General features: G+C 42.2%; 1 protein-coding gene across 1 annotated transcript in view; it reads right to left on the minus strand.

Annotated features, from left to right (window-relative positions):
* Positions 1-131: 131 nt before the first annotated feature.
* LOC146317535 (potassium/sodium hyperpolarization-activated cyclic nucleotide-gated channel 2) overlaps positions 132-13,577 on the minus strand; it is a 55,013-nt gene continuing 41,567 nt past the window's right edge. Inside the window, exons 5-8 of the mRNA XM_084732201.1 lie at positions 9,044-9,190; positions 7,767-8,007; positions 7,502-7,666; positions 132-6,307 (exon numbers count right to left, since the gene is read on the minus strand). Of these exons, the coding sequence (XP_084588327.1) occupies positions 5,358-6,307; positions 7,502-7,666; positions 7,767-8,007; positions 9,044-9,190 (1,503 nt within the window). The 3' untranslated portion in view covers positions 132-5,357. The remainder of the gene's footprint in view (positions 6,308-7,501; positions 7,667-7,766; positions 8,008-9,043; positions 9,191-13,577) is intronic.

Here is a 13,577-nt window from a genome sequence, read left to right on the forward strand (position 1 = left end):
TTTGAGTAATTGGTTACTTCCACTTTTGGAAGCTACCATTGTAACTCCAGGAGGTATGTTAAATGTTCACACACACATTGCATCCGACACACCAGAAGACACAGCAGTGAATAAAAGTCCACACACAGAGATAAGTATGCCAATGCGCTCATCTTTTTATTGCACAACAATGTATCGTCTTTTTACGAACGCTTAAACGACATTGCCACTGACTGACAGACCAGCTTATTGAGAGAGACCAGGGTGTGGCTCTGTGTTCTTGGCCAGCAGAGGTGGTGGACAAGACAGCCTTTTGGACGCAGGCTCAAATCAGCCCCCCTCCCCGCGCCCTCGCCGCCTGCTGTGCATCTCAGTCTGAAAGGACTGGACGGCGACAAATATCACCAGCATCCCAAGTAGCTATCCCCCCCTGATCCTTTGAGATCGATTTGGAAGTGCCGCGGCTCGGGCCGGGGAGCTGATTTGTCCCCGGACTGTAGACATCAACTTAGACAGAGCTGGCATTCTGAAATACTTGAACCTTTTTGTTAAGAGCAGAAGCTGAGCACAGCCTGAGATGGTTGCAGATTGGCCTCCAGAGAGAGAGAGAGAGAGATAGAGAGGACACATGCTGTGTCAGATATCTGTGCTGTTGTCTACATGGTGCTGGTAAAGTGTGTCTGGATGCCCACACCGAGCTGCTCGTGCATGCTGTGGAATGCTACTAAGTCTAGGGATGTGCTCGAGTCGTTTATAGGAGAATTACAGTGTTTGTTTTCTTTTAGAACAAGTGGAGTTGTGACCGTGTAACACTTTCCAGCTTGTGCCGGCGTCTCTCTCAGCTTCGCGCGGGTCTCAAACCCCTAAATGGCGTCATATTCTCAAGTGGGACCAACATTATAGAAGGAAAGGCACAGGAACACACACACGCACACACAAACTCAAGCACACGATACACAGAGTCCTGAAGCAGAGAGAAGGCTTAGGTAAGCTAAGCAGGCTACAGTAGCTACGACACAAAGGTTTAACTGGTAGACTAAATAAAATCATTGTACAGTAGTTGGTACACGACAGTGTCTAGATTTGAAGGTCCCACTAAGAATCATACACAGAACTCTGCTTAGATAAGAAAAATACAAGCATGCACTCTGTTATTGTCTGTCAAGGTGACTCTGAGCCAAATTCAGCCTTGGAGAGATCTTTTTTTTTTTTTTTTTTTTTTTAATGGTAAACACCAGCATCAGAGTTTAAAGACCTGTGCAGCAATATGGTTTGAGGAAGATTTTTCCAGCATGTGCACAACAGCCTAGTTTTGTCTCTGTGTTGATATTTGTGCGGGCATCGCCACCTCCACCGTTTTATTTATCGTTTTTGGCTCTGTGCAGCAAGCAGGTCATCTAAGCTAACGTCTAGACTGCCGATATCCACCAGAAGCCTGTCAGAGCTCACCCTCTCACTGTAGAAAATGTTTCTTATACAGCAGGTTGTGGTAAAACACAACAATGTGCCCCACATCACCGTGTATACCATATGTACAGAACATGAAAGTACAGAGTACAGCGCGCATGGTGTTGGAAGGCTCAAACCAACAAAAATGTGCAATTTTGTGTTTCCCAAATCAGGGAAAATTATATATACTGACATTGTCATTTTAATTCAGCAATACTAGTCTTCATCTAATGTTTTTTTTACATATATTGCAAGTTGAAAATAAAAACACATATTTGCATTTTTACAGGCACATACATACCACAAAAATAGACTATGTGGAAACTAGATATACTAGGCACAAGGTATATACAGTCCATGTGCATGGGGCACATTGCAAAAACAATAACCCAACAGAATATACCAATAAATCAAAGACACTTTTACAAACAAAAATAATACCCTGATTTGCTAACATATCAACACCAAGGCATTCAGTACCCTTAATATCTGGTACAGCAAGAATGAGAGGTTTGAAACTTAGATACTCTCAATAATTGTCAGTCAGTGTCAAACATGTAGGAGGGATTTCAATCCCACTTCACAGCAAGGTCCAGAAGAAGAACCATTAAACAATCGCACTTTGAACCCCCCGTCATCAGGCAAATACAGCGCTATATCACGCACACATGCCGACAGTGGCTGCGAGCCAACTGACCGAACACACTTGTGACACAGACACAAAACAGATAACTGACAGAAGTGTATGTGCTTTGCCAGGGCTGTATCAGCCTCATGGCCGAGGGTTGAGACAGAGTGGTGCTGATCAAAGTGTCTGGGATGCCATCCTTTGAGTGGGAGTGAACTACACACTACAGTATCTTACTGGATGGATGCGATGAAATAGAGACGGTGCCTGATATTGCCTGAAACATTAGCTCTTTAACTCTCTTTCCATCTCGCTCGCGCTGACTGTGGACTCATTCAAATAATATCAGCACAGTCCTGACTGATAGCAGCTTAATAGGGCAAACTCTGGTATTAGCACAAAGGAATAGGGAAGAGGACCAATTGATTGCACTGGAACAGTATCGAAGCACACAACAGCTACTGACTCAAATGGACTCGGTTCATTCACAATCGCATTGGCATTTTGGCATGTACCTTTCCCATAGGAAAAAAAAAAAAGCAATACAAAGTTCCTGTGTTGCTGATGAAGCGGGCTGCAGCACGGTGAGCCGAAGAACATGACAAAGAACAAGGTTTAGTGCATGTTACTGATCAAACAGAACGTGAAAATGTGGGTTTACAAGCCATATAATGAAGCCCTTGGATAAAAACAATCACCTACACCGTGTTTCAAGATTTAAACAGCTCTCAGGAAAAGTGATCAAAACAGAACCGGCAGCGAGTTAAACAACAATCTGAGGGTTATAACTCCATTACATCCTCCTTGTGTTTCTCAGCCAATCAAAATTCAAGGGGAATCTTTCAGCATGGTTAAATCAACAAGTTGATTGTGTGAGGATAGACGAGTCTACATAAATCAATGGAAAGCCACGCTGCAGCGATCAATACATCTCTCTGGAAAGGTAGCGAACCTGAGTGAAATGTCCATCGCATCGATTTTACAGTTTGGCTCCGGATCGATGCTCCAAGCTGGAAAAAAAAAAAAAAAAAAAAAAAAAAAAAGTTGGACGCCTGTGTTTGTTTAACACATTGAATCAGCTGCCTATTTTCTATCCCAATTGGATTCGCTTTTCGTCCTCGCAGTTTAACCAGATAATGGGCCCCGGAGAAGTAGCACTACAACCGTTTTAAGGGAATAGAGCATCGATTTTCATTTTGATTACAAGGTCGAAGTGCAACAGAAGGTGCTTTAACTGAATGTCCTCAGTGCTCGCTTTGGACCGAGGAGTTCAAAGTGGTCACGACTCGCTCTCGTTCACGCCCTCGTCGATAAACGAACTTAAAAAAGATGTATCCTCTCGTGTTAGATCTGGGGATTGGGTGGGGTGTGAGGGGAGGGGCGGGGGGGGCAGGGGGGGTGGGGGTGTAGCATACAGGATAAATACAGCAACGTTCTACCCAGAGAAGCATCATCAAACCTAAAAAGATCGCACAGACACTCAGCAAACACATACAGCAATGCCCGCAACCCCCTTGCATCATAAAAGCCTCTTTAAATCTCCGTCCCTTTATTTACATGGCAGTTTAAATCTGATTAGCTGTCTTCCTTCTCGTATGGCGTACATTCAGCAAGAGAAGGCTTTTTAGGTTCAGCAGGATCAGAATATTTAGAAGAAATATAACCAAATTGAACAATAGGATTGCTGTGGATCTAAACGTCAAGACATTCATGGACGTTTTGGCCGACACGGGGCACGTAGAGACGTGGAAACGGAGCAAAGAGTCCTTTTTTTCTTTTTCTTTTTTTTTACAAGTTGCCCACCCCAAACCCCGCATTCACCTTTACAATTTCAAATCTTCAAATGGGCTTTAAAGTGACGTTTTGTTGAGGATCCGACTTGCTGAACACAAAGCGTGTGACTCTAAACCAGTTTTAAGCAGTTTTTGTCCCGTCTTTGTTTCTGTTTTTTTTTTTTTTACTAAAAATGACACTGCACGTCCTCTCATTCCCTCAAACATTTTTGGTTAAGGTAACAACATGGTCACTGGATTACAATACCTCAAGTGAAGCCACAATAGCTGCTGGATTCTTTAAGATTTCACATTAAAAAATAAAACAAAAAGGAAAAAGAAACAAGTTCACTTTCCTGTACAGCATATGTATAGATATTTATATTCATATATATTTATATATAGGCGGGGTAGAGTATTGCAGAATTATATTGCATGTGTTAATCAATAAACCTAGACAAAAACAAGCAAGTATACAGTATGGGTTGTTCACAAATGTTTCCTTTCATCATAAAGCTCAGATTATTTAAACACCGTTGCCTTCAGGGTTACAATCAGTACGCTGACCAAACAGCTGACCGCCTCCGAGATGTTTCATGAAAACAGGTCAGTGCCACCGTCAGCAGCACGTCAAACCAATCGCGCTTGACAAAGCAGTGTGGAGAGAGTGTGTGAGTCCATTCTCTGAAAAAAGAACCAAAACGTACCGACAAACTCACGCACACAAACTTACACCCACATATATACATACACACAAACCAAATATATGGCTTCTAACGTTGAATCAAGGCAGTTAAATAAATGGCATTTTTCTTCTATGTTTCTTTTTTAGTTGATACAGACACAACCAGACTTTGTGTTCAAGCTCAACTTTGGTTTGGGTAGATACAATGAATATAATAATATCCCTCCGTACTTTTTTCGTCAACTATTTACACATCGATGTAAGATCGACCAGCGGTCTAAAACACTATTTTCACTACTATTTTTAAACAATATGAAGAGCAATGTGTTCTTTTGCTACGACAGCTTATACGGAAAAATTACACTCAAAACACTTTTTGAACGCTTAAAATGTCATTGTCGTTTGACCTCAAGTCCCTGATTTTCATTTTTAAGTCCAGCTCCTGCTAGATTGCATTGCATGGATTCTACACAGTATGCAATAGTTACATTAATCGTACTTTTCTTCATATCTTTACAGTAAAGACAGCGATATACAGTAGGTGTTTGGAAGCAGAGTGTAAGGGGTGATACTAAGACTAAAGGTGCTGGCACAGTAGACTAGACCAGTTCAACCTTAAGTTATACTAGTTTAATTGTATAGACTCCTCCTAGCCAAAGTGTCTCAAGACTTTGAGTTGCTCTTTTCCTTCTGCTGACACCAGCACACAGTGCATCCAGGTCGAACGACTGGTGGCGCCGGCGGTAGCTGATTGGTCATTTAGCAGGCTGACAGATCAGCTGGACTGACCTAAAACAAACAGATTCTCCTACAAAAAAGGCCTCTTTCCTGAACTCTACCAGGGTCACAAGTTGGAAGACAGCCGGGATCTGGCAGAGTCTAGCTCTGGAAGGCTGACAATTGAATCTTTCTTGGGAACTCCAGAGTCCGGAGGTCCTGATCCAGCAGCTGCTGCTACTGCCCCCATTCCAGCAGGTCCACCGGGTGGAGGTGTGGAGGCAAAGGCCACCCTCTGCTGAGCTCCCGCCGATCTCCCCACCCCCGAGGGCCCTGGCAGGCTGGGGTGAGGGGGCTGAGGGGGACCGATGGAGTTGTTGGAGGTGCGGGTGGATGGCGGAGGGCTGGGGGCTGCAGAGGCAGCTTGTGGTGTTCCCTCCTGGGGTAGCGAAGGCTGGGAGGCAGACAGGGCCCGGGTATCCTGGCTCAAGCTGCCTGTGTGAAGGGAGTGGGTGCTCTTGTGTGAGGCAGGCCTCTGCTGGGTCTGTGTGGGGCTGGGTGCATGGTGCTGTACTAGGGACAACTGGGAACCAGAGGGTCCTGCGCTCGCCATGTACTGGAAAGTCCGTCCTGAAGCTGCGAGCGGGCTTTGGACGGGTGGGCTGGAGATTGCAGATCCAAACGCCCCTCCGAACGCCTGAGGGGGTTGAGACTGAAGAGGAGACATGGAGACTGGGCTGGCCAGGTTCTGCACCACCTGGAACCTTCGCACCATACGAGGGGACTGCAGAGTCCCTGGACCCACCAGGGGACTCGCCATCTGAGGACAAAAGCTCATGGCCACTGCCTGCTGAAGAGTGGCGATGGCAGAGCCCGTCGACGGCTGGCCGGGAGGGGCAAAGATGCCGCCGATGGACGGGGTCATAGACATGGCCCGCGGCCGCTGCAGGTCCACCAGCTTCACCATCTCACGGTCGTACTTGACGATCTCCTGGATCATCTCGTTCTCCTGGTTGTTGAATACGCCGGAGTTGAGATCGTGCTGAACCTTGTGCATCAGGATGGAGTTCTTTTTACCTGCAGGAGGAAATAAACGAACTCGTTATTACAAACAGAAATGAGAAAGGACAGGACGGAGAGGACACACGGCAGAACAAAGCATAAATATATGGAAACAAGAGGATTTGGAAAAGAGAGAACAATATGAGTTAGATATAGCATGTGATGTCCTTCACACCAGGTACATCCTCTCGCAGAACAAGCCCTGAGGAAAATGGATGTGTCACCCTGTACTCTCATCTACTGTTACAGTGTCCCGTATCATTCAGAGGGAACAGCACAGCTCATTTTACTGCCTATTCCAACATTAATATTCTGGAAACATCTCCTAAGCACAATATTATTTAATTGTCTGTACCCAGGGTTCATTTTAGATTAATCTCTTTAGTTATTTATTTAAAAAAAAGAGCTGCATGCAGAGACTTATGTTCACTTACAATAATACTACACATATGTTAGATGCTTTTGTACTGCTAGTCATTATACTCATATGTCAGGCTCTAATCTTGTAGTATCAAAAGCACCAAAATGATCTAAATGCTAATTCAAGACCTCAGGTCAGTCCAGTCTTTATTGTCCTGCCTGAGTTTGGCTTGTAGCAAAACATGACAGTGTTCAGTGACTATTTCTGTACCAGCGCTGTTTGTTTTAAACTTTTCACATTTCATAACTCTCAACGTGGGCTCTGTTTGTACTGCTTTTTATACATGTCACATTATATAACAATAACTATACATGCAGTCTCTGTTTTGCACTGCTTTTTTAAAAATATTTTTGCATTGTTTTGCACGTCACACCTTTTATTTTATAGATGCACAGTGTCTATTGCACTGTTTAACACTTTTTTTTACTTTTACACTTTTAATACTTTAATTTATACTTTACTATTGATGTTGATAAACGCTGTTTTCACATTAGTATTAGTATTGGTGATATCATTTGTCTTTTCCATTATATAGCTTAGTTTTTCCTCTTTATTTACTATTTTTACTACTTTTTTCCCCATCCCTTTTTTATCTCCACTGTCACAAGGATAAATACCTACCTACCTACGTGCAGCTTCTTAATAAAAAAGAAAAAAAAAGCCTATTTCACAGCCTTTTCTCTTTTTCCTGGATACTGAAAAAGGTAACAAGAATCGTTTTTTATGTTAATATTGTGTCAAAGTTTAAAATTCTGGTATCAGGACAGCTGTAAATGTATGCATTTTACCTATGCGGTCTAGACGGTCAATAGCAACAGTCTCAAAGGCTCTTCTCATCATGGGATATTCTTCCAGCACCTCATTGAAGTGGTCAACAGACAGAGAGTAGAGTCGACAGTATGTCTCTGCTCGCACGCTGGCTGTTCGCCGACCCCTCGTCAATAAGCAGATCTCTGAAACAAGAAAGTAGAAAGTGAAACAGCCTTAAACAAAAAAGAAGCTAAAAATATCATGGCTAGGAAAAACAGATGAAAACCACAAACTGCATCATACCTCCAAAATAAGAGCCATCAGAAAGTTTCATTGCCAGGGTGCCCTTAGTGATGACGCTGCAGACTCCGTGCTGAATGAAGTACATTTTCTTCCCGATGGTGCCTTCTCTTATGATGTAATCATGTGGCTGGAAAACCTCAAAACGCAGCTTGGTCAACATGGCCGTCACGAAGTTTGGCTCCGCGTTGGCAAACAGCGGCATGGACGCCACCAGCTTGCGACAGTTGAAGTTTACGATTTCCTGAGAAAAGACACATTATTTGGTGTTTTCAAGGACTGTTGAACGTGCAACTTAGGTACTGATTTCTCCTTCTGTTTGCATGAATGGTGTGTTCAGGAACTTAAAGGGATAGTTCAGATTTTGCGAGATTGTATGAGGTACTACAGCCAGTATATTACTTACAATAGATGGCAGCTCGCACTCCACCAGTTTGGAGAAGCAGAGAGGAGTACCAGCACAGAAGCTAAGCAATAAACTGCTGTGAACAGGGTCAGCAGCAAAGGGTATTTTAGCCTCTTAAAAAAGGTCCACCCAAAACAAATCCATATCTGTCTGAGTATGCACTATATGTCGAATATTTTCACCACTTTACCTCACCATCACACAGCCTTTTCCAACAGAAAAATGCCATGATATAAGCCAAATATCGCTCTCTCCAAACAAAACCAAACTCCATTGGCGAAATCAGCAATTTTACTTCACAGAACTCGGGAGCAACTGGTCTACCGCCGCCTTCATTGGCTAGTTCATGTGTGTAATTGTGTGACTTCAGTGTTTTAAAAGGATAGTTCGGATTCACACGATGACACAAACTAACAGACAGAGCGAGCAGACAGTAGACCAGCAACTCCTGTGTAATGGGAAGTAAAATGACTGATTTTGCCAATGGAGTTTGGTTGGTTTGGAGAGAGGAATATTAGGCTTATAGAACAGCAGTTTCCTGGCAGAAAAGGCTGTCAAACAGCAAAGTAAAGCAGTAAAAATATTAAAAAATATAGCATACACTGAAACTAATATTTTATAGGTGATTAAAACATGTTATGCTGCTGACACTGTCCACAGTTTTACATTGCTTAGCTTCCGTGCTGGTACTTTGCTGCTATTGATAAGAACCTCATACAACCACGAATAAAAGTTCATCTTATAAGCATGAACAAACTACCAAATAGAGGCTAAAAACTACTATGCTTTATGTATAACTTCAATGAATTATGTCATTAAAAAATAGATAATTATATGTAGATATTGTGTGTGTTATCGTGTATTTATGTCTTACCTCTCTGAGAGGCTCACTGAGTTCCCCCAAAATGCTCTCCTCATCAAACATCTTGCCCTGGTATCTGTGCTCATAATAGTCATGGATTTTCTGTCGGAAGTCAGCAGGCAGCTTGTGGAAGGACATATACTGCTCCACTTGTTTGTACTGAGAGGGAGCAGGAAAAACAGAGATAATGTTTTGTTAATACAGTGAATATAATCATTTTTAGAAAAAACATCTTGTTTTCTTCCTCCACTGTAAAAATGTTTAATTGTATTGTCCCCTTGTTAAAGAGACCAAAACCAACAATGCACTGATCCTACCAACAAGTACTGTCTGAGCAGTCAAAGCCTGGTGTAGCGCATTCATCTGTGCCATAGAGCTTCATTGTTGTCAAAAACACAATGAGAGACGCTGTTGCACTGATGGAGGTTATGATGAAAATGAACACTGCAGTTTATATCAAGTTAATCCAACATACACGGTCCTGCTAATATTAAAGGCAGACTATACAGGATTTTCCCCAAAAACATGCAGAAGTGTATGGCAGCACCTGCATCCACGGACGACCCACCCTCCACTGTACCTTCTTATTTTCTCATTATTTTTCTGTGCTTTACCAAGACCAAAAGTCAGTATCTATGTCCGTGGACGCCATAGTCAGCTGTCTTTCTGGTGCATTTACAAACAACAGCTGACAAATCCTACTGATTCTACCTTTAAATTCTCATTTCCAAACCAAAAGCCTCTTTTTCTGCAGCTGGAAAAAGTCCCCAACAAAGGCATCATTGACTCCAGCTTGTGCAGCATTTGCTCAAACCTACAGTTCCCAGCTGTTCTAGGTAATTATTTAGACTTTTTAAAAAGTGAAATCATATATTTGCAAACACTTTTTCAAGACTTACATTTAGGAGGAATGAATGGGCTCGGGACTGAGAGCTATAGACAGAGTAAAGAAGTGAAGTAAACACACAAACAAACAAAGGATTGAGAAACAAACACAGTGTTGGTTTTGGTCTTTTCATGGAATTTGTTGACAGTGACAGAGAAAGAATATTGCCAGCTTCATCCTTTCAATAAACAACAAACACAAAGAGTAACAATAAAAAAAAAAAAAGCTATGAATAAAGCTATGAATCACCCACCAGCCTTGAAAAATACTGATTATGATGTAGTTACACAGCTACATGTGTTTTAAAGCTCAGCGGATCAGATCATATGCATTCACATCTTCACACGCAAAAGTCTATATATGCAGCAGGAACCCCTCGTTACCGCACCTTAAAATTAGTATTTATTGTAGCGACGCCTGTGACCTAGCTAAAACCTGCCATCTCTCCCTCCGCCTGTCAGTGCCATTGCTGCCTTTCTTCAGCGTCACTGCCTGTTCATTCAGCCCCACCATCACCACCCCAGCATCCACCTGCAGGCTCCGACGGAGGGGGGTCCAACGTGTTCATCACACCTCTGTATCTCTACGTAAATATAATCTATGAGGAGTGATGAGGTCGGAGCCTAGACGCCAAAGTCTAACTGCTGCTGCAGTAAAAATTCTTAAACGTGAGCTGTCTGACTGGAATATAAATATGGAAATATCTGCCATTACATGCTGAGAATTTGTCCTCTCAGCAGTTTAAGATACTTCTAACCGACTGATATTTTCCACATGGACTGCCTGTCTAATAAAAATATAATTTGTTATATATTTTTGTTGCTTGAGTTTATTCTCATCTTACTTGTCTTATGAAAGTTGACTTATGAAACCTATAAGTCATCATCACATGAGTCTATGCTTTATTGCTGTGTCTCAGTTTTTTAGTATGTTTAAATTTATTGATAGATACACACAAGTAGTGTATTACTGTAATTATTACCAGTAATAGCTGCCTGAGGAATACAACTTTGCGAGGTTTTTACGGTTTAAGCTTTTTAATTCATCTTTACATTCATTGTAGTTATCATATACTGCATCGTTTTACATTTTCTCTGTGTCAATAAACAGACAAACAAAAAATGCCATTCACATACTACAAGTATGCAAGAGTTTTAGATATTTTGCATATAGCCACCTAAAAAGTGCAGTAAAATATTTGATATGATACTCAGTAAGCAGCCACACATTGATTTCTACAGTCAGTTGCCAGGCAAACACAGCAGGCCTGCAATAAATCCTTCATGAAGGTTATAATATTTAGTTTATATTGAAACTGTTTTAGAGGTGCTGGTTCAAAGTTATGGCTGTAGTTTATGGTGCTGTTAACCTACACTGCATTATCCTCTGAGACTTTTCTAGTATTTAATCATCAGGTGGACAAAATGTCATAAACACACACTGCAGGCTCCAAAGGGGACGTAGCTTATAAATGAAAATAAACAGTTTGTTTCGGAGAATGATGTTTTTCCAGTCAGTCAACAAACACAAAACAAACAAGCCAAAAAAGAAAAACCACACACACAACAGCGCAGTCACACGTCCTTCAGCTGTCAGCTGAAATGAACACACTCACCTCTGATCAATGCTGCCTAGAAGTTAATCAATGCCAGATCGATTGAAAGTGAAGCGTCAAACGCGGCAACAACACAAACAATCAGCTTCTATTGTTGAGATATGCTAATCACAATCTGTCCGGAGTGACCAAAAACTACGTGTCTGGGCTGCAGAGAGGCACAGAGTGATAGATGTGGCCATAAACAGAACAGACAGTAAACTGTGCAGACAAAAAGGTTTTCTCCTTGTCAGACTGTGGGCACTTCAACTAAAATATAAAGCTTCGCAAGATGCACAGCTCAACCCTGAACCTATAAAGCTCTGAGAGACAGCTGAGCTTGCTGGCATGGGCCGAGCGCTCACAACGTCCGGGGACTGAGGAAGTCATCGCCTGTACCGCCTCAATCCCACAGGCCCTAAAACTCTACAACGCCACACAAAAAAAGTCAGTTGGCGTCAGGTGACATCGCCTGGCTTGACTGTCTTCAGCAGGTTTGCTTTGCTACTTTCTGCTGCAGACAATTTTGCAGCCGTGCTTCCTGTCAGAGGCCCCCGAGCAAAACAATGAGGTCCACCTGCTCACTGCACAATCTTACAAGCATCAGATAAACGCATAAATTGGAATTGTTTGTATTCCGAGACAGACAGACTGGCTCCCTGTTTCCAAAAGAGACACATATTTGGCAAACAAAGATTTCTAGCTGTACATAATTCACTTCTTGTGTACACATCCTGCAGTACAGTGCAACGAAATCCCCACTTTCCTTCATTACAGCAGTACACTTTGTCACACTTTCAGCTAAAAAGCATCCTAGATACTCTACTGTAATGTAATTCCAGCTCCTACTAGGGTCACATTAGCATAAGAAACCAAATTGGTCTAATAAGACATAACAAGCTGTACTTTATCAAATTAGACAAAAACTAAAAATAATATGTTTCTTATTAGACATTAAACAAACAGCTACACCCTAATTAGACACTGTACACCCAACAGTACACTAATTATACGAAACAAGCTGTACTTTATATCAAACTAGATGAAAACTAGTTCTTTATTGGACAGCATTAGACCCCTTTTGGACTGTCTTTGAGGGTGATTAGGGGCAACATTACAACAGAACTGTACTGTAAACTACAGTGTATTGTTTCCCACTGTTAGATCCTTACAAGACTAGAGTTTAATACTAATATTAATCCTTTATATTTGCTACTAAAGAACATATTTCAAGTTTTTGTCTAATTTAATGAAAGTACGGTTTGTTATGTCCTGTTAGTGCACTGTAAAATAAAGTGTGGCCACTAAATTATGTGAAGAGAACTTATTTACAGTGCAGTCAGAAAGTATTTGGACATTTTGTTGGCTTGCATTCTGGACTTAATATGAAATAAAACCTTTGAGGTTAAAGTGCTGACCTGTGTAGGAGCTGTGGTGGGATTTTTTTATCCACAGTAGTTCACTTTTATGAGACAGAAAGTAACAAGTCAACCTGAACTTAAACAGCCTTCGTATTTCTTATTTGGTTGCAAATCTTTTTGCCGTGAATGTCTGGCTGCACTCGATGACCCGCAGTCATCAGCAGACTTGGCATCTTCCCTGGTGTTGCTCTGCCAGGTTTGTACTTCAGCCTTCTTCAGGTCTTGCTTATTTGAGGTGGTTTTAAAGTTCAGTCTGGTCTTCAGCAAATGAACTACTCAGTTGAATTGAAATGTACATCCATAAACACACTTATCCCGTCAACACCGGTCTGCCTCAATGAAAGGGCGGGTCCATCGTTATTATCATTATTATTATTGTGAGGCTTTTTTCATTGAAAGCCCTTCGTCCCATGTTTTCTGCGTTTCAACCCTTAGCCCAGAACATTTCTTGGTGGCGGGGCAGTGAACAGGGACGTCTCCCTGACACCCCCTGCGGCTGACCTTCTTCAGGACTTGCTTGCTCCCCATGCCTTGTCACGCCTCCTCGGTCAGAGCCAAAAGCTTGCTTCCTCTGCCTCCTCCGGTACCTCCCTGGCTGCCTTGTGCAGTCTGGCTCCCCGTAGCCCCGGGTCTTGTAGCAGACGT

The sequence above is a fragment of the Lutjanus erythropterus genome, chromosome 12, assembly GCF_056507025.1.
Source record: "Lutjanus erythropterus isolate fLutEry1 chromosome 12, fLutEry1.hap2, whole genome shotgun sequence".
In the NCBI taxonomy this organism is placed as follows: Eukaryota; Metazoa; Chordata; class Actinopteri; order Lutjaniformes; family Lutjanidae; genus Lutjanus; species Lutjanus erythropterus.